At 29.5% G+C, this 21,006-nt stretch overlaps 1 protein-coding gene across 1 annotated transcript; it reads right to left on the reverse strand.

Moving 5' to 3' along the window:
* Positions 1-685: 685 nt before the first annotated feature.
* On the reverse strand, positions 686-3,352 carry LOC133780183 (uncharacterized). Its single transcript, XM_062220055.1, has 5 exons — positions 3,149-3,352; positions 2,210-3,011; positions 2,009-2,077; positions 1,319-1,818; positions 686-1,144 (listed from the first exon to the last, which is right to left on the reverse strand). Exons 1-5 carry the CDS (start codon positions 3,350-3,352, stop codon positions 686-688), a joined length of 2,034 nt encoding a protein of 677 aa, XP_062076039.1.
* Positions 3,353-21,006: the final 17,654 nt, after the last annotated feature.

Below are 21,006 nucleotides of genomic sequence, written 5' to 3' on the forward strand. Positions count from 1 at the left end.
TATTAATATATTTTTTAGATAACACTTTAAAGCAGGTACCTAGTTTTCTGTTTGTTTTTGTATTTTTTTCCTCTGTTTTATGGAATAATTTGAGGGAAACTAGTTCATAGTTGGGTTGTTTAACTAATTTTATTGGTGATATTTGAGGGTAACTAGGTACTCAGACTGTTTGTTTCCTAATATACCGAGGGTAATTGGTTACTTAAGTGTTTTTTTTTTATTTTTCCCCTAAGCTTGTCTTTTTTATAGTTATGCAACCAGTTTATTAAGTTAATATTAAAGTAACTTTAATATTATATATAGACGAGTTTGTGATAGAAGAAAGTAAAGGTTTTAATTCATTTTTTTTTTGGCTTTTAGATTGTTATAGTGGGGTAATTTATCTTGTATTGAAACTTCAGGGTAACCAGTTACCTATATCGTTGTTTTTGTTGTTAATTTTTGGTAACTAGGTACGATCATTTTTTTTTCGTCATGGTTTATTTATAGTGATGGTAGCATTGAAAAATAGAAGCAAACAAATCCAAGAATTATTTTGAAAGGATTTTATAAGTTTGCATAACCAATCAATGTGTTTCATTTTGAAACAATCTTATTAAAATACTGAATGATACTTGATGAATATGAAAGTCTCTATTTCAATGAGTAAAGCTATGAAAGGTTTTTTTTGCTGTAGAATATGAATCTATGTCTTTGGCTTTTTCTGTTTATTTGGCTTCTGAAATGGAGGATTCCTGCAAGTCTTCCTATTATGTCCTGGTTGTGCACATTTCCCACAGGTGATTATTACCTTATTTTCCCCTCTTGATCTTATTCGTTTCTTTCTTGGTCTTCCTGCAGGGATTGTTGCATTTGGAGGCAGCACTATTATGTCCAAGTGTTGTGGGAGATTCCATTCATCTTTATGGGGCAAAGGACGAACATTTTCTTGATACAATGCTTTCAACGTTTCTGTTCTGTAGAATTTTGCACAATAATCATACACACTCAAGTTTCTTTTTGCAATGACAGCTACTACATGGCCACAAGGTATTTCATCTTCTTGGAACCTATTGCAAGTGCATGTTCTATTATGTATATTTACTGTGAAATTTATCCCCTTTTGATCACGAACTTGGTATTCTATTGTGTTGAAAGGCAGGACCTAAAAATAGTTTGTCATGAAATAGAATCAGATAATAAACATTTTAACTAGACTTAAGATTTAAAGTAACTAGTTATGCTTCTGTGTAAAAAAAAATTCCTGTTCTTATGGAAGGTAACTGGTTACCATCTATTGACAAAATAAGGATTTGTAAGAATATGTTTAGTTGCATACCTCATACTTCATTTTTGAAACAATGTCATGTCTCAATTCATTTTCTGTTGCTGTAGAGACTTTTGTGAATGTTCCATTTGCATTATTTGAGTTGTTCCAAACCCACTTTTGAACCAAACTTCTAAGGCATTCAACCAAGATATCAATGGGGAGATTTCTTGCAGGTTTTAGTGCAGCGTTGAGTGATTCTGCGATGTTGGATGTCATCATGGTGTATCTTTTTGTTGGCGAGTATGATCTTGCCCAAGTTTCATACTTGGCTTTTTCTAAATAGGGCCTAATGCGTCTATCAAGGCCTTTCATGTAGTTTTCACATTCTGTTTGTGTGTATGCTTTTGCTGCTACAATGAATTTCATTTGTAGTTCTTCTCCATGGCTCCCATACTTGCCTTTCAAATTATTGAGTAAGTGAAACATGCAAGCTCCATGGAAAGCATTTGGGTACACCATATGTACTGCATTGTCTATGCTCTTATGTCTGTCAGAAACTATAGCCAATCCTGTGGAGTACAAATATTTTAAAATAAAAAAACAAAAATTAAGTATTTTTCAATTTTTTTTTTATTTTGGTGAAGGTAACCAGTTACTTTGGTCAGATTCTAAAAGAAATAGCATGTATTTGTGTATTTTGTTTTGGTAAAATGTTCCTATTTGTTTGTAAACAATAATATATCGTTGAAGCTATCATACCTTCGGGTTCTCCATAGGTTTCTCGCAGTTTGGAGAAGAACCAAAGCCATGAGTTATCATTTTCAGAGTCTGCTATTCCAAAAGCCAACACGAAAATGTTATTGTTTGAATCTAACGTTGATGCTGAAAATAGGGTACCACCATGTGCATTTTTAAAAAAAGTTCCATCAACAACAATTATAGGCCTCAAGTATCTCCAACCCTTGATTGAGTTAGAGAAAGCTATGTATAGGTATTTGAATCTATCTTCCTTGTCTGTGAGTAGGTGTGTTATTGTTCCTGGATTTGCTTGCTTCAACATGTAAAGATATATTGGCAACTTTTGATATGAATCATCGGGGTTCCCTCTTACTACACACAAAGCTTTCTCTCTTGATCTCCATGCTTTTGTGTATCCCATAGTTACTCCAAAGTCATCATTCATATCATTCATGATGTCATTTGGAGTGTAATTTCTTTTGATTGACTTGTACTTATTCTTTATTAATTCCCCAACTACGATGCTTTTTGCTTGCCTATGGTCTTCCAAAACAATTTCAACAGAGCAAGTGTGATTTGGATTGCATTTCCGTACCTTGAATAAATCTTGATTTCTGTACTTAGATGCTCTCACCAACCAGTTGCATGTTTCATCTGCGTAAGTAACTAGGTACTCTCTAGGTTCTGATCTTTTTGTTTTGAACTGGAAGTTATGTAGCATTGCATAATAGCTAAGGGCTGATTTGACTGTGTTCTTATCCTTGTAAATTTGTCCTTGCTCTATTGTGTTCACTCTGTAATCAGATATTACTAGTTGGATTTCATCCAACTTCTTTTTTCTTTTTGTATTGTCATCAATTATGAAATCAGCTACTTCTTCAGCAAAATGAGGTATGTATGACACATTTATGCCCTCATTTGTTGTGCTTGACATTCCTTCTTCAAGTAACATTTGTTCATTGATGGAAGCTTGATTTGCTTGCATTAATAATGTCTCCACCTCCATTTCTTCTGCTGTAGCTTTCTGATTTGCTAGTAGAAGAAGGTCATTTTCATTGCTTGATTCTTGAACTATAGTGACACACAATGGTAAGTCTGTATTTTAGCAGCAACTTTTTTCTTTATTTCCAGGAAGAACAACACTAAATTTTCTGTTACAACCTTCATTGGTGGTGTTCCTTTTTCTACTTGATAAGAAACTTCAATAGTTGCTGTTTTTTCCTTTATCTCCTTTTTTATCAAATTTACCAAGTTGTCAAGAGAACAATTTGGTGGTATTAATATCCCAGTCATTGTGTATCCTTGGTACTCGTTGTTTTCATTCCAATTGCCTCCATATTGAACCAAATAAGTAATATTGTCCATATCTGTAAAATTTGGCAATTTTTTAAGCAGTTAGTTGGTTCTAAATGGGCTAGGTAACTGGTTAACTTAATATTTAATCACATATTCTCTTGAAACATTTAGCTTTTGTAGGGTAACTGGTCACACTTAGTTTTATATATTTTATGTTTTTCAAATTAGTTATATATATATTGATTGTTGTTGCAGGGTAACTTGTTACACTTAGTTTTACACATTGTTTTTTTTTTTTTTTGGAGGGTATCTGGTTACCTTAATAATGAATCATATATTGCCTATTTTTACACTTAGTTTTATATAGTTGTAATTTCCTCTTAGTTTTATTTATTGTCTGTTTTTCAGGGTAACTGGTTACCCTATTGTTACTGATTGTTTTTGTAGTAAATCTTCCCAGCTACATCAAATAATTTTTTTTTTTATTGTAAAGATAAATTAGAGTGTCAAATTTTTAGAGTTCTTGTTTCTTGTCTATTTTTTTTTGTTAATGAATGTACAAAAACTAGTGGGAAGGTAACTAGTTCCCTTAATCTGTAGTTGCATACCGTACTGAAACATTTTAGTTGAATTTATTGAATGTTATTCCAAGTATCTGGTTGTCCGAATGTTTCTGAATGTTTTGGCTGTTAAAATTCACACTAATATCAAATTATTCTTTTTATTGTAAAGACAAATTAAGATGTAAAAATTTCAGAGTTATTGTTTCTTGTTTTTTTTCTGGTTAATCAATGTATACAAACCAGTGAGCTTCGATATTTTTTTTCTATTTTTTAGTTTATAAATTGCTTCTGTTTTTCAGCAAGCACATTTGATCACGATCATTTTTATTATAATCAAGATAATAGTTGCAAATAATATAGTATATTTAACATAGTTTGCAAAAAAAAAAAATGACAGCAGAACAGAGTTGATAGAGGAAACGGTTTCTTGCAAACCTTGTTTCTTGATCGTGTAGTGGATATGCAGGTCGCCGGAATCTTCAAAGATTGCAGCTGGTATGATTGGAAGAATGTTGGAATTTTTTTGATTTCTGCAGAAAGGGACCATTGCTTTAGTGATCAGATTTTTCTTGCATTTTTTTGGCAGAAGGTGAGGTCAAACCTTTGCTAGAGTTGGTCGATTGTTGTGGTGATCGCCGGAGATACGAGTCGTTGCCGGAGAAGGAAGCTATCACCGGAGAATTGAGTGCCGGAGATGGAAGGAATAGTAACGTGGTTTTTTGATCATGTTTCACGCATGAGCAAATGAGCAGAGGAGGATTGAATTGGTAATTATATGTGTACCCCTGATTTGTGCTGATGTGTTGTTGTTTAAATTTCAATTGTGGTATATACTTATTTTTCCCATATTCTAAGTTTTCCTTGTATAAAATCTTCCATACATATTATAAAAAGATTGATTCCCATATTTTTGCACAATTATGGCTAAAAAGCCATATTTATGAAAATTTCCCTTTTTTTTTTCCTTCAATAAAGCTGCCTAACAGCCCAAACAAAGGCCAGCCCAACGCAGGCCCACTCCTTCCAGCAGCTCATCAGCCACGCAGGCCCAAATCGCAGCAGCCCATCAGCCTTCTCTTCAACCCAGCCGCCCATGTGGCACATTTTCATTGGCAAAAAATGGGTCAAAACCCTTTTGTGTCACCAGCCATGTTTTGTGGGTATTGGGCTTTGTAAATTGCTATTTTGAGCTTTAAAAATCATGTTTTTGTGGTATTTTAGAAAAAGAGCATTTTGACTATACACAAAAATAGCAAGGGTAATATTAATAGTAAGATTTGATTTTTCAAAATCATATTTTATTATTAATATTTCAGATTTATTTTGTAAACCCCATTTTGTTATTTAATTTCTTTTTAGTCATTTTCTCCATCTATAAATAGAGACACTTTCTTCACATTTGGTATGTAATTTTTAGAGTAGAGAAACTATAGCAAAATTTCCACTCACTTTCTTCTCATATTTTCTTGTTAGAATTTTGTGAGAATCATGAGCATAATGGCCTAATCTTCCTAGGAAGGTTAGGGATGATTCCATATGCAAGTGATGTTATTTTGCTACTTTGATTTACTATGTTCTTAATGTAATATATTTGAGTTATTTATGTTCTTTCATGTAATGCCCCAAATTTCCTAATAAGGTTTAGGACCTTGATTAGGAGGCCGGGAGGGCCATAATTGATTTATTATAGTATTTAATGATTATATGCATGTTTACGTGAATTATATTATTATATGATGGTGAATGCATGCATATGGGCTCATATGTTAATTATGAGGGTAATTTGGTAATTTGGCCACTGTGGGCGTAATTGTATATTTTGGGTGCATGATTGTGATTAATTAATATAGCCACACTATAAGGTGGATTGGTTCGAGCTAATCGACATGAGACGATCATGAGATGTAAGTGTTCGGTCTAGTCATAACGGGTTTAAGTTCGGGGCTCGGGGTGAATTTAATGATTAGAGCGTTACCGGGGATTTTAGGGTAACGGGATATGAATTATTGGAATTTGAGGATATTGAGAATAGCGGGAATTAGAGAGCGTTAATTATAATTAACGAGATAAACGGGACATGACGGTTTTACCCTCAGAAGCTTTTAGAGGGGTTTATTTGGCTTAGGGGTATTTTGGTCTTTTGACCCTAAGGATATATATGACATAAAGGGCTGTAGATTGATACTAAAACAGAGCCTATCCTCTCTTTTTCCCTTCCATCCCGTACAAACTTCCTCCCTCACCTTTCTTTGAATTTTGAGAGCTCAAATGGAGGTGTTGAGCTAGGGGATTAAAGGTGGCAGCTAGGGAACCTATAACAACCATCAAAGGGGATTCAAAGCTGTGTTTGAGGTGAGTTTTAGCCTTTGAACTCAAGTGTGCTCTGTTTTTTTGAGTTAAGTTTTGAGTTTCTTAAGTTTTTAAGCTTAGGATTGGACTTTGCGAATTGTTGAGTTTTTGGTTGGTTTGAGCTTCAGGTTTTGGTGGTTTTGGACCATTGAGAAGTTTGGTAATGTTGATTTGATGATTTGGAGATGTTTAGATGGGTTTTTGGAAGGTTTTAGAAGTGGAAAAACGAAGAAAAATGGTTGGTGCGAAGTTGGGCCGCGGCCCTGTTCTTGGGTGCCGCGGCCCTAGCTTGAAGAAGGTGGTGGAGGCTCTGTCAGGGGGGCGCGCCGCGGCATGGTCCATGTAGGGCCGCGGCCCTTAAGGGAAAAAAAATACTAAATGGTGGTTTTGTGATGGGAACTTAACTCTAAGGGCCTAGGATCGAACCTACTACCTAGTTGAGTGGGATTTGATATTCCGGAGGCTTGGGTTGGGTTTGGAAGTATTTAATTACTCATTTTGATGAGGTTTTATATTTGGTTATGACTAGGTGACCGCTAATGGACTAGAAGTTGATCGTTCTCAAGGGTCGTTCTTTTAATCGTTCTAGCTCGACTTTGAGGTAAGAAAACTGCACCCTGTGTATATGTGACATGCATGGCTGTTATTGGTGCGTGTTGGTTGATTATTGAGTATGACATGCATGGCTATTATGATGCATGTTGGTTGATTATTGAGTATGACATGCATGGCTATTCTTGATGCATGTTGGTTGGTTATTAAGCGTGGCATGCATGGCTGGTATTGATGCACATTGATTGCAGGATATATTGCATATGATGCATGAGAAACATGTGATTAGGACATGCTTTGTATATTGGGTATGATATTGTTCAGAGCTTGAACCTCTGTGTTTATGCATAGTCCTAATTGTACTAATACCGGTTAAGTAAGCATGCTGAATACCTTGTTTATGGATAATAGACATGTGATATATGTTTGGCGGCATGGCTTACCTGTGTATGGTGCTGACTTATTAGTCAGAATCGACAATGGTGTCAGATCCGTCTGTGAAGCTGTAACTTATTAGTTAAGTTCACCACGGGCTGAGCACTGGTCGTGTTTCACCGACCCAAGGGTCAGAAGTGGCAGTGCGTTGTGAACGCCGGGCCAAATAAAGATTGGATCCAATCAAGGTCGGCATTGAATGACTCATATGGGGTATTAATGCTGGACCGACCGGAAGGTCAATGAGAACTATAGGCGCTTGCCTGGTCTATGATCAGATGACTATAGCCAAGGTATATGACCCCGGTGACCGTTTGTCACATGGCTAAGGGACGTTGTCCATAGTTTCGACTCTAGAGTTGCGAGGAAGGTTATGTTGGTGACTAATCACCTTGCACCTGTCCTAATCAAACTTAAGAAAGAATCACTTATCAGTTAAGCCCTGGTGACCCTATCGTCACATGGCTAGAAGGAACGATGCTCATTATTGTGACTTTTGGCTATTGTCACCTATTTTCTTGGGCTGATAGTCCTGAATGGTTATTATGGTTGTTGTTGATATTATATCATGCTTTATTATGTTTTCTTGCTGGGCTTTGGCTCACGGGTGCTACGTGGTGCAGGTAAAGGCAAGAGGAAGCTGGACCATCCTTGAGTTGAAGAGCTTAGGTGATGATGTGTACATATGCAGCTGCTCGTCCGCCACGGCCGAGGTTTAAAGTGGAACTAGGGTTGAACCCTGTTTTGCCGCTTAGAACGGCCTGTTGCAAATATTTTCTGTAATAAACTCTGGAACTTTATTTTCGGGATCCCAATGTATAAATTAAACGTTCTAGTGAAACGTTACATCTTAACCAAAGTTTTAATCCCTAAACTGCTAATCGTACTTAGTTCACGATTTTGGCCAAATGACTCGGTTAGCAAGTTTAGCACTGTTTACAAGGCACACCGTAACGGTCCCTGGGGTTTGGGGCGTTACATTTCATCTCTATCTTTACTTTGCTTTCTTTATTTACTTATGCTAATAGTATATAGGATTAGTCATGCTCTTTCTATGTGCTTCTAATTAGCAAAAGTAATATTGATACATAATTTTATGTCTAAACTTCTATTGCATTATTACCCTTGGGTATTTTGTCATTTTTAGATTTTTCATAAGATTAACATTGTGCTTTTAAAGTAAAGAACTTTATAACTCAAATGAACTTTTGTTAGAAAAGACTATGGACTTTAATATTAGATTTTCCAAGTAAATATTGGGATGTGAACTATTTACTTGTGTATTTTTGTAAATCAAGTAACCAAGTAACTAAACAAGCATATGGATGATTCTTGAAACCTTTCATTTTCTCAAACTCTTGATTACATCTTACCTTTATTTCACTTATCTCATTTCATCACTTTATCAAAAATACAATACCAAAATCTCAAACCTTTTTCCATTTACAATTTTATTTACTTCTTGTTACTAACTTTTTGTGTTATTTCCTACTAACCTTTTGATTTTAGGTTACCTCCTTGTGGATCGATCGCCTGATCTTACTACAACTACCGCTTAGTGTAGTCACATTTTGGGCGTTAAACAATTGTCTTTTTGATAAAGTGATAAAATGAGATAAGTGAAATAAATGTAATATGTAATCAAGAGTTTGAGAAAAGGAAAGGTTTCAAAAATCATCCATATGCTTGTTTAGTTACTTGATTTCCAAAAATACACAAGTAAATAGTTCACATTCCAACATTTACTTGGAAAATCTAACATTAAAGTCCATATTCTTTTCTAACAAAAGTTCATTTGAGTTATAAAGTTCTTTACTTTAAAAACACAATGTTAATCTTATGAACAATCTAAAAATGACAAAATACCCAAAGGCAATAATGCAATAGAAGATTAGACATAAAATTAGATATCAATATTACTTTGACTAATTAGAAGTACATAGAAAGAGCATGACTAATCATATTACTATTAGCATAAGTAAATAAAGATAACAAAATAAAGATGGAGATGAAAGAACATAAATAACTCAAAGATTTTACATTAAGAACATAGTAAATCAAAGTAGCAAAACAAACATCACTAGCATATGGAATCTTCCCTAACCTTCCTAGGAAGATTAGGCCATTATGCTCATGATTCTCACAAAATTCTATGAAGAAAGTGAGTAGAAATTTTGCTATAGTTTCTTTACTCTCAAAATTACATACCAATTGTGAAGAAGGAGTCCCTATTTATAGAGGGAGAAAATGACTAAAAAGAAATTAAACAACAAAATGAGGTTTACAAAATAAATCTGAAATATTAATAATAAAATATGATTTTGAAAAATCAAATCTTATTATTAATATTAACCTAGCTATTTTGGTGTATGGTCATTTTTCCCTTTTCTAAAATATCACAAAAACATGAGTTTTAAAGCTCAAAATAACAATTTTGCAAAGCCCAATACCCACAAAACATGGTTGGTGACATAAAAGGGTTTTGACCCATTCCCAGCCAATGGGGAGGCGCCACATGGCGCTAGCTGGGAGAGGAAAATGGTTGGATGGGCTGGAGCTGAAGGGCGTGTGATGCTGCTGGGAAATTGGGCTCTTCGGGTCGAATTGATGCTGGAGTTGTGGATGAGAGTTGGGAATGGAGGAGTTGGGCCTTCGTTGCTTTGGGCCTGGACGCTGAAGGCTGGGGTGCTGAAGGGAGCTTCGGCTGAAGGAGGCAAGAAGTTGTTGGGCTAAGGATGACAGGTGGCGCACACTGGGTGGCTGGCTGGAGTATTGCTGGGATGCGTGGCGCAAGGAGAAGGCGGCACCTGGCTGTGGAAGGGCTGGCAGCTTGGGCCAACGGGCCTGGGCTTCTCCTTCAGTTGGGCCGGCTGCTACAAAACAACAATTACTCCTTAAAAATGACATTTTTAATTCACTTCTTTTCTCTTTTCTCTTTCCCCTTTTTATATTATTTTGCTTTTATTAATGTTAAAATGCAACATATTTTTTACAAATTAAACTAAAATTAGTATTTTCCATTAAAGAAATATATCAAAATAAATTTAAGAAAATATTAATTAAAACTCAATTTAATTTAAACTTTAAGCTTAGTAAAATGTCATTTTTAAGTACTAATAAAAGAAACAAATAATTATTAGTAAAGAAAAAGTATTGTAGATATCATATAAAGAGAATGTAAGAAAAAAGTGGTCTAAGAAAACAAAGTAAGATCAAACCGAAAACGTGAAAACATCGTTTTCTAAACCCCTTTGATAAATTAGAATTAGAGTTTGTTTTTAAAATAAGTTTTCAAAAATGATAAACCAAACAAGATTTCTTTGTAGGTCCCACAACCTTTAAATTTTAAAAACATAAAATGTGATTTGAATTCTGTACCAATCACACCCTATCAAAACTACACTAGAACGAAAACGACTTAATTTTTTAAATCATTTTACTCAAAAGTTAAAACCATAATAGAGTACAAAACTATTTAATTAAAAGACTTAATATTATAACTAGTCATAATAGTTTCATTATTACGACAAAAGAAAATATTACTAGTAATAGTTTCTTTTGTCATGAATAAGAAAGTATTACATGGTGGAGAGATTTCTTCATTTTAAGGTTATTGTATAACCTAAGGACATATTAAGTCAATTCATGAACCGTAAAACGACCAACATGACAAATTAGAAAATAAAGTTTTAATAACATAAAAAAAAAAGACTAGTTACAATTTGGAAAGCATAAAAAATGTTTATGGCCAAAACTGAGAAGATAGCTTGAATCAAAACACCAAGAGCTTCAGTCTAAGATTCACCGAAAAAGCTAAAATTTCCCATTGCAAGACCAATAAGACACTTAGGGGGTGTTCGGTATGAGATTTGTATTTGGGGGGTAGAGTTAGAATGAGTTTAGATTAAGGGAATGTGAAACTCAAGTGTTTAAAAGGGTTAAAATTACCCTCAAATTAAGCTAAAAAATGGGATCCACTTGAAAACACTAACCCCCAAGCCATTAAAAATAAATTTACCAAACATGGTTTAGATTTGACATTCCTATTCCCACCAAACCAAACCCCCATACCAAACACCCCCTTATATAATGTACCAGCAAAGCTCCAAAAGTAATATTTGGTTTATAGTTTATTAGTAAAATATAGAAAATATAGTAAAGGATTAGAGTGCACCCCATTTTTGGGTGCACTGGTGTACCTCTTCGTGATTACAATACTTGGATGATTTTTGACACATTTTATTTTTAATTATTGTGTATGTTGTATTTATTTAAAGCATCCTGCGAATTTTCAGAAAATTATGAATTATTTACAGTACCAAAAATATGGTTCAAACATGTTATTTTTCACTCGAAAAAAAATTATGTGTGCAACAAACTATTTAAACTTTATTTTCAGTACTATAAATTATTTGGAATTTCAAAAAAATTATAAGATGCTCTAAATAACTACATCATACACAATTATTGAAGAAGGTACCGAAAACACAAGGGATGCACCAATATGTCTTTTTAGGGGTGCACTACTATATCTCTTCCATATAATAAGTGTGTACCCCATTTTTGGGTGCACTGGTGTACCTCTTCGTGATTACAATACTTGGATGATTTTTGACACATTTTATTTTTAATTATTGTGTATGTTGTATTTATTTAAAGCATCCTGCGAATTTTCAGAAAATTATGAATTATTTACAGTGCCGAAAATATGGTTCAAACATGTTATTTTTCACTCGAAAAAAAATTATGTGTGCAACAAACTATTTAAACTTTATTTTCGGTACTATAAATTATTTGGAATTTCAAAAAAATTATAAGATGCTCTAAATAACTACATCATACACAATTATTGAAGAAGGTACCGAAAACACAAGGGATGCACCAGTATGTCTTTTTAGGGGTGCACTACTATATCTCTTCCATATAATAAGTGTGTAGGAAACGGAAATTCTTGGTTTTAATAATTTTTTATTTTTTTAATATTAACTTTAACGGAAATTTTTTAGATATTTTACAATAATAATTATTAAAAAATAATAAATAATTAAACAAATTAAAATATGATAGTTTTCAGATATTTTATAATGATAATTATTTTAAAATAATAAATAATTAAACAAATTAAAATATGATATTTTTGAGATATTTTACCATGATAATTATTTAAAAATAATAAAATCATATTTTTTATAAGTTATATAAAATTTAATTAAACTTAAACTTACTTATTAGAATACTATCATATTAAACAAATAATATAATCTACTGTGAATTAGTAAAATTTTTTTTTTTTAAAACTAGCAAGAAACTTAAATTTAAAATCCACGTTAATATTTAATATTAAATTAAATATATAATATATAATCTTTTGTTCTCAATCCTAAATTCAAAAACTAGAACAAACATAAAATTAAACAAAAATAAATAAATTATTTAATTAATATAAATTTAATAAAAATAATCAATAAATTCTATAAATAAAACTAAATAAACATGCATTGTTGTATATAGTATATATATATTTATAGCTACACCCCATAGTGTATATCTTAAAGAATAAATTAGTTCCATAAGAAACGACATAGTATTAAAATTATATATTCCCATTAATAAATCATAATTGTATTGGAAGAGATAAATTGATTCTCCACTCCAACCGGGAAGGAGGAAATACAGAAACCAACCTAATGTTATGTACCCTTTATTTTCTTACACGAGCTAAAAATGTTTGATTAAAGAAAATTCTGACCCATTTTAAGGAACCCCATTATCCAATTTAAATATATTCCATTGGCCATGAAGAAGATATAAAGCACAAATATAAGAGATTAAAACAAAAGTAGGATTATTATTAGAGAATGTCAAACAAGAAGGAATTTTCTAATCTTGTTGACCTTAATGCAATGAGAGAAAAGATAAGGTTTAGATGCCTAAAATACCTTTTTATATTATTACACTTGCTTTATTCTTGGTTATAAGAAAGAAAAGATAATCATGCACCTTGTGGAGGTTCGTAAGGGCCAACCTGACTTTATATTTCCCAAGTTTTTTTTTTCAATAATAATAACAATAATTAATGGCTGTAACTATCAGATAGATTAGTTCTTACCAGTGCTATAATATTCATATCTGATTTTGCTTTTACTCAACAATCAAATTTTAGGAACAAAATAATTAAAGAATATAGTTTCTAATTCTCTTAATTAATAACTATATATTATTTATCTTTGCTGGTTTGATAGACACGTGTTTTATCTGGCGGGACTTATTTAATAGCTCTTGTTTTTAGTTTTCCGATTCTAGTTGCTTCCTTAGATTCTCTCTTCGTAATTTTTGCCATAATAAACTAATTTTATTATGTTAACCACAACATATTAGGTGCTATTTTTTCTAATTTTAAAACTTTATTATCTAATTAATTTATGCCCTGATATATCTCTTTAATATAATAAGTATGTAAGTAACGAAATTTTTTGATTTTAAATGTTTATTTTGTAATTTTAAAAGAATATTATAAATATTTAACGGAATATTATAAATATTTAACGGAATGTTTATTAATTATATTAATATAAATTTAAATATTATAAAATATCATTATTATAATAATATATAATATTAGACTGGATATTTAATAACTATATTAATATATATTTAAATATTATTATGATAATAATATATAATTTTATTAATTTTACTAATTATATTAATATTATAAAATATTATTATTATAATAATATTTAATACAAAACTAAATATTTAATACTTATACTAATATAAATTTAAATATTATAAAATTTCATCATTATAATAATATTTAATATAATGTTATATATATATAATAATTATATTAATATAATTTTAAATTCAAATTCAAATGTTATAAAATGTCCTTATTATAATAATATAAAATAAAAAATTAAATATTTAATAACTATATTAATATAAATTTAAATGTTATAAAATATTATTTCGATATAATCCTATTTTTTTACTAATTATATTAATATGAATTCAAATATTGTAAAATATTACTATTATAATAATATATAATACAATATTAGATATTTAATACCTATAGCTAGCAATATAAATTTAAATATTATAAAATATTATTATAATAATATATAATACATAATTTTTATTAAAAAAAATTATCATTTTTATTTAAAAAAGTTATCATATTATATATTTTTTAAAATAAAACAGAAACATTATTTTAGTTAAATTTTTTATTTAATATATTTATGCTATTTTTTATATATAAAATTTATTTGAAATATATTTATATCACAATAATACAAATTTAATAAATATAATTAATAAATTATATATATATTTGATAAAATTTTCCAAGTGGCAAAAGAAGATTTGGGGTATACATGGGTTGACTATTGAGACCATGCTGGGTAAGCAAGTAGGGGATCTGGCTGTGCAAGTGCCAAGACAGGGAGACCCCACCAAATAGGTCAAACCTCACAATGCATGTTTCACTTTCACATAGCATTTTCTCTAATTCACTCTTTTTCTTTTTCTTTTTTAAAGGGGCCTATAAAAAGAGAGGGGTTCCTAGTGAATTCTTTAACCCTCTTAAACCAATAACAAGATGACAAAATTAGAGTAATATTAATGTGATTATTCAAGGCATCGGTTGCTGACTCTCCCTCAAGGGCTTCTTAATTATGGCTCTAACTTATATCTATACAAAACAAGGCGCATATGTGAGAAATTTGAGATGATGAGATGGTGGCTTAATTGAGGAGCCTGCGAGGGGAGTACAGTAAGCTTTGCCTTGCCTTGCCGGAGTTGGCAAATATAGCTCTCGATCCATCGGCATCTGAGATTCCCATGTAAGCCACTTTCGTTGTTCACTCTCCCTCAAGGGCTTCTAGGAGCTATATATATAGATATAGATATATAGCTACAAAGAGCTGGAAACCCTTTGCGAGAGAGTGGACAAAATGTGTCTTGATCATCTCATCGGTACGTACTATCATAACATCAATATATATTATTGCTTGGTTTGATAAGATCATGCCCACTAATTGTGTTCTAAATTTCGTGCCATCTATAGGTAGCTAGAGCATATCTATAGACTTCTTAATTATATTATAGTTCATGCACATATGATTACATATGTATATATTGAGTTACTTATATATATAGCTAATTTTTGTTAGGAATGTTAAATTTCCCCGTTAATATTTTGTTTTCGATATTTGGAGAAATTATAATTCAATTTATTTTGTATGACAGCGTACATGATATTTACAGTAGGCATTATATCATTTTTTAGGAAATTTTGATGAATTTATAGTGCTAAAATAAGAGTTTAAATAGTTTGTTTTCCATCTGTATAAAATAAATTAGGCATGTATGTAACTGATTGTTTTATCTATCATTTCAGTATCGTAAATTATTTAAAAATATTTTAGCAAAATACTTATTAATCCTATAATGTACACTATCATGCAAAAAATATTATATTATAATTTCACTGAGCGCTGAAAATAAAAAAAACGAATTTATTGGAAGAACTAGAGTGATGTACGATCAATTAAAAGGTATGCATATATATATATATGTGTAATATATATTTATATTTACTGTTATAACCTTGATATGTAAATCCATATCCAAGAGTGGACATAGAATAAACGAAAGATATATAGGAAAATATAATTATCTTTTCACATATATTCCTTTGACTGAGGGTATTTCTGGCATGTTTTGCTAAATTGCAAGAGTTATATATAAATAAAGGCTGTATATTATTATATATTATGTGTCCATTGCTGATGAGCTAAAATAATATTAATATGAAAATATATATACACATAATACTTTATACGTATGGCTTATTATAAACCAATTGATCAAATTTTAATTTTAATCGATATTCAATATATAATAATTCACGACACTTTATTTTCATAGAAGGGTCTTTGGTAAAACGCCTAAATGCTTAGAGTCGATTAAAGATTAATTTTTTTGGTGGTGCCATTATATAAATATGTTAAGGATTATGTAAATAAACATATCAACTACTATAAATCTAATTCTTTGCAAGTTAATTTATTCTAACTCTGATTAAGTAATCGAATTGAATGCAAGTAAACACACTATTATCTTAATTTTAAATACTTTTGTTTGATGACAATTAAAGAGAAACTATTGGTTTTAGTCAGAGTTTCGTTTGGAATTAATATAATTTATTTTCATATATAATTAAAAGAATCATATGTCAGTTAAATTTGATTTGTGATAAATAATTACTTTGTTATTTAGATAATCAATTTGTGATATAATATATATATATAGTTATGGAAAAATTTTAGGTGCACCAGAGTCCATTCCTTTTCCAGTTTTTGGTTTGGAAAGTACTATCGGTGCAAATATTTTTTATAGTCATGTATATTATAGTTATTTAAAACATTCTGTAAATTTTTAAGAAATTTTAAATAATTTATCATGCCGAAAAAAATATAAAGTTCAAATAATTTATTGTACGCATATGTGAGCTGTTTTTTTTTATACAAGTGGATAGTAATTTATTTGAACATTATTTTTAGCACAATAAATTATTCAAAAATTCTTTAAAATTTACTAAAAAAATCTTTAAATAATTATAATATACACATCCATAAAAAAAATCTCAAGCTTAGCTAAATATTAGAGAACGAATGTATCAGTATGCCATTTTTTTTTCATTGCACCAGAGAACTACCGGCTATATCTGTATAGCACTTACATCTAGAACGAACAACACATTCACATTAATTACGTTATTTTTAAAAAAAAACATTAATTACATTTTAGTAAACCAGTACAATAAACAGATATGGTAAAAGGTACATACAATTAATAAGGTTAATTAATATTATTGTATATAAGTTGATCACAACATGTGATGGACGACACGTCTACACAGTGTCAGTTTCTCTGTGTGTGTGTCAAACTTTGTCAACAAATGGAAGTGTAAATAAGTATGAATTTTTTATAACTTAATTAACTTTATTACCTTAACTAGATAAAAGTTTTTCTGCAAACTACACAGTAGTATATATGCATTGTACTAAATCAGTAGTGCTACTACTGCTCATGCATGCATGACCATTCACAAATATTAAATATCACAGGAGAAGGGAATCTTTCTTTCCCTTCATTTTCTTCTTTGCAGATAATCAGATCAGCAGTTTGTGTGGAGTCAAATTGATATAAATATATAGAGAATTTTTTTTGGTGCAACTCACAAAAAGAGGTGCATCGGTGCACTTATTTCGTAAACAATTTTTGGAACGATTTTTTTTATGACCGTATATATTATAGTTATTTAAATTATTTAGTAAATTTTTCAAAAAATTTCAAATAATTTAAAGTATCGAAAATAATATTCAAACATATTATTCACACGCATAACAATTTTTTTTAATCTTATTTTTAGTACTGCAAATTATTTGTTTTACTAATGGCCAGCCATATGGGAGAAATTTGCAACGGTATAAGTTACTCTTTTTCTTATGTTTTGTTTGAAGATTTGGGATTTTAAGAACAAAAACATAAAATTCAAAATATTTCATATTCTCATATTCAGATTGAATTAATAAATGAAGAATTTTTTTTCTAGAAAAGTTAAAACTTAAATGTAATATAATTTTTTAAAATTAACAACAATTATAAATATATAAAAAAATATTAAAAAAATCTCTTATCAAATTTGTGGAAAATATTTTCCTCTATTTTTTACTTTTTATTTTCTCTCTTACAATTTTCCATGCTAAAATTCAAAGTTCAAACAAAGCCTTATTGAATTATTCTAGCTTATTATTATATAGAAGATGATATATATTGAGATTTTAGAAACGGACAAATAACAATTTTTCCTTCTGAATAATAGTCCATGTAGAGTTTTGCCCAGAACTATTTTTTGTGGCAAAGATATCCTTGAACTATGAAAATTATTGCAAACATGTCCATTTTGTTACATTCCGTTCATTTTTTAAGCAATTTATTATGTAGCTACTTGTCATATGCACAGTTTCAGTATGAGAGTTTATTTAGCTAATTGAAGTTAATCGAAATCAAGTTTATTGATGTTAAATATTCACAAATTAGTTCTAAAAATGCATAAACATATTTTCAAAATTTGTCATTATTATATCACCATTTATGTATGTATTTACATGCTAGAACTGTTAAATCCTGCCACATTAGCACAACATCGGTGCTATGTGAGCAAAATCTGTTTAAAAAATGATTGAAATACAATGGTGTTGTTTGGTAACAATTAAAAAAATAGTTATTTATTTAATTAATTAAAAATTTGACAATTAAACATAAAATAATATTTGGTAATTCTATTTTTATTTATTATTTTTTTATATTTTAAACAAAATTTATTAAATTTTGAAAATATAAAATTTTCACTTTCAAAATTTTTTTAAACTGTTTTCGACATTTAGTTTTTTTTTTCTCTTCTTCAAATCAACATCTCATTTTATATTGTTAAATAAAAAATAAAAATAGTTATCAAACATATTTTGATTTTTTTAAAAATAAAAAAACAAAAATAAAAATAATATTTCTATTTTTATGTTTAAAAAATTTAAAAACAAAAATTTTACAATACATAACCAATATAAGATCAGAGCACATTTATAATAGTTACTACGATTCAAGAAAAAAAAAATTTCCGAAAAAAAAATTCATGGCCAAAACCCTATAGACCATAAGTCAAGGGGCAAATTTCCTATTTAGCCTTAAGAAAATTTGATTACTCGAACTAAAAACTAATCAGGGAACATGCATCTCCCAGATCCAGTTATTATTTTTTTAATTAAGAATAATATAAGATTGTTGGATAAGGTTATTTATATAAGCATAAATAACTTTATGCTTATATAAATAAAAAAAAAGTAAAAACAAACTTAAAAATATGTTCTTTTAAACATAAATATATGTTCAGTAAAATATAAATAAAAAACAGTTTTCTTGATTTTGTTTCCAGTTTTTCAAATCAAATAAATAAGTATTTAATTTTACCAGAGTCAAAAGAGTACTATATATATATAGTACTCAGAAAAAATACTTAAATATATGATAATTATTTAATATAAAACCCATTGCATCCTTAGATCAAACCAAAAGCCGCACAGAAAAGAGGGAGCTGAAGAACAAGACCATCCTCAAGAAGAGATCAGCTGGCTGCTGTATGTATTATTAATTTCACCACTTTAATATATATATATATATATAAATATTTAGGGGTATTTAATAAATACTCAATGTTTCACTCTTGTTACAATTAAACACCTAATTTTTTTTTTTTTATGGGAAAAATACTCAATGTTCAATATATGTTAAAGAGAAATACCTAATATTTTTTCTTTGCTGCAAAAATACTTAAAATTGCTAAAATATTGATACTTTAAGTACCTCATCTGTTAGAGTTGTTAAACATATTGACTAAGCAAACATTTGTCATTCTACAATCGGTCCATTTCATAATATTATTTAAAAAAAAATATTTTAAATTAGAAAAATGAATTAAAAAGACATTTTAAATCAATTCAAATTTAAAAATATATATATTTTTTGAGAAAAAAATACCAAAATTACGGAGTAATACATATTTGGTGAGTCAACATTTAACAACTTCAACAGAGGAGGTACTGATAAAAAGTAATGTTTTAACAACTTTTGATATTTTTTCTGCAAAGAAAAACTATTAAGTATTTATCTTTAACATACATTAAACATTATGTATTTTTGCCGTAAAAATAAAATATTCAGTATTTAACTGTAACAAGTGTAAAACATTGAGTATTATGCCCCTAATACCCCAAATATTTAATAAGGATATATAAATTTGTTTTTTCTGGTGTTATATATATATATATGAGAATTTTTTTATAGGGACTTCACTTTAAGTCCTACTTGTGGGGCTTTTAGTGTTTTCGACCTATGAACAATTTTTGGCACGATTTTTTTTATGACTGTATATATTGTAACTATTTAGAGTATCCTGCAAATTTTCAGAAAATTCTGAATGAATTACAGTACTGAAAATTAAATTCAAATATGGTGTTGTACGCGACTAATTTTATATTTATATATATAAATGTTTATATATATATACCCAAATTCAAGATGCAATGGCTTATGGTGGATGAGCCGAGCTTTTAATATAATATATTTTAGGGGACTGAGAATGACTATTATGGTCCCTAAGTTTTTTTTTTTTTTTTTATATATCTTTTTTTTTTTTTTTTAAATTATCATATATTTTGTATATATATTAGTATGTTCTTTATTAAAAAAAATTATCTGCTTTCTATATTTTAGTCTTGGCTTTGTTGTTGGGTACATTGATTTATAACCCTCAAACTAGGCCCATCGATTGTGACACGTATCTTATATCCAAGGGGAATAATTTTATTTTCATATAAATATATATATTTATCAAAACAATAAATTATTTCAATATTTTAAGAAAAGAGAAGTGAAGACCTTATTTGGGTCTGGATTTACTGAAACCAAATGCACTATAGTCCAAATAATTCTTGACTAGTTGTCTGCTAAAGAAAATGCCAATAAACGCCTAACTCAAACACAGCCATTAATACCTTCATCACCACAGAACCCACTAAAACAAAAAAAGAAAAATAGAGAAACAAAATATCATATCACCATTACAACTATTGTGAATCATTTTGACTACCCTCTTGTTTTTTTCGTTTAAGATTTGACTAAAAAATATCTAGCTCATTAAATATCAGAACTCTCACTATATATGAATATATATATATATATATACTTCAACAG

This window comes from Humulus lupulus, chromosome 5 (assembly GCF_963169125.1).
Source record: "Humulus lupulus chromosome 5, drHumLupu1.1, whole genome shotgun sequence".
NCBI classification, from domain to species: domain Eukaryota; kingdom Viridiplantae; phylum Streptophyta; class Magnoliopsida; order Rosales; family Cannabaceae; genus Humulus; species Humulus lupulus.

What these genes read in the sequence shown, in the direction of transcription:
- LOC133780183 (XM_062220055.1), bottom strand. Translation starts at nt 3,352, where the DNA reads ATGGACAATATTACTTATTTGGTTCAATATGGAGGCAATTGGAATGAA. An exon ending in AACCTATGGAGAACCCGAAG is followed by an intron (nt 1,819 to 2,008) that starts GTATGATAGCTT and finishes TGTACTCCACAG; the next exon opens with GATTGGCTATAGTTTCTGAC. An exon ending in TTTCAAAAATGAAGTATGAG is followed by an intron (nt 1,145 to 1,318) that starts GTATGCAACTAA and finishes AACTATTTTTAG; the next exon opens with GTCCTGCCTTTCAACACAAT.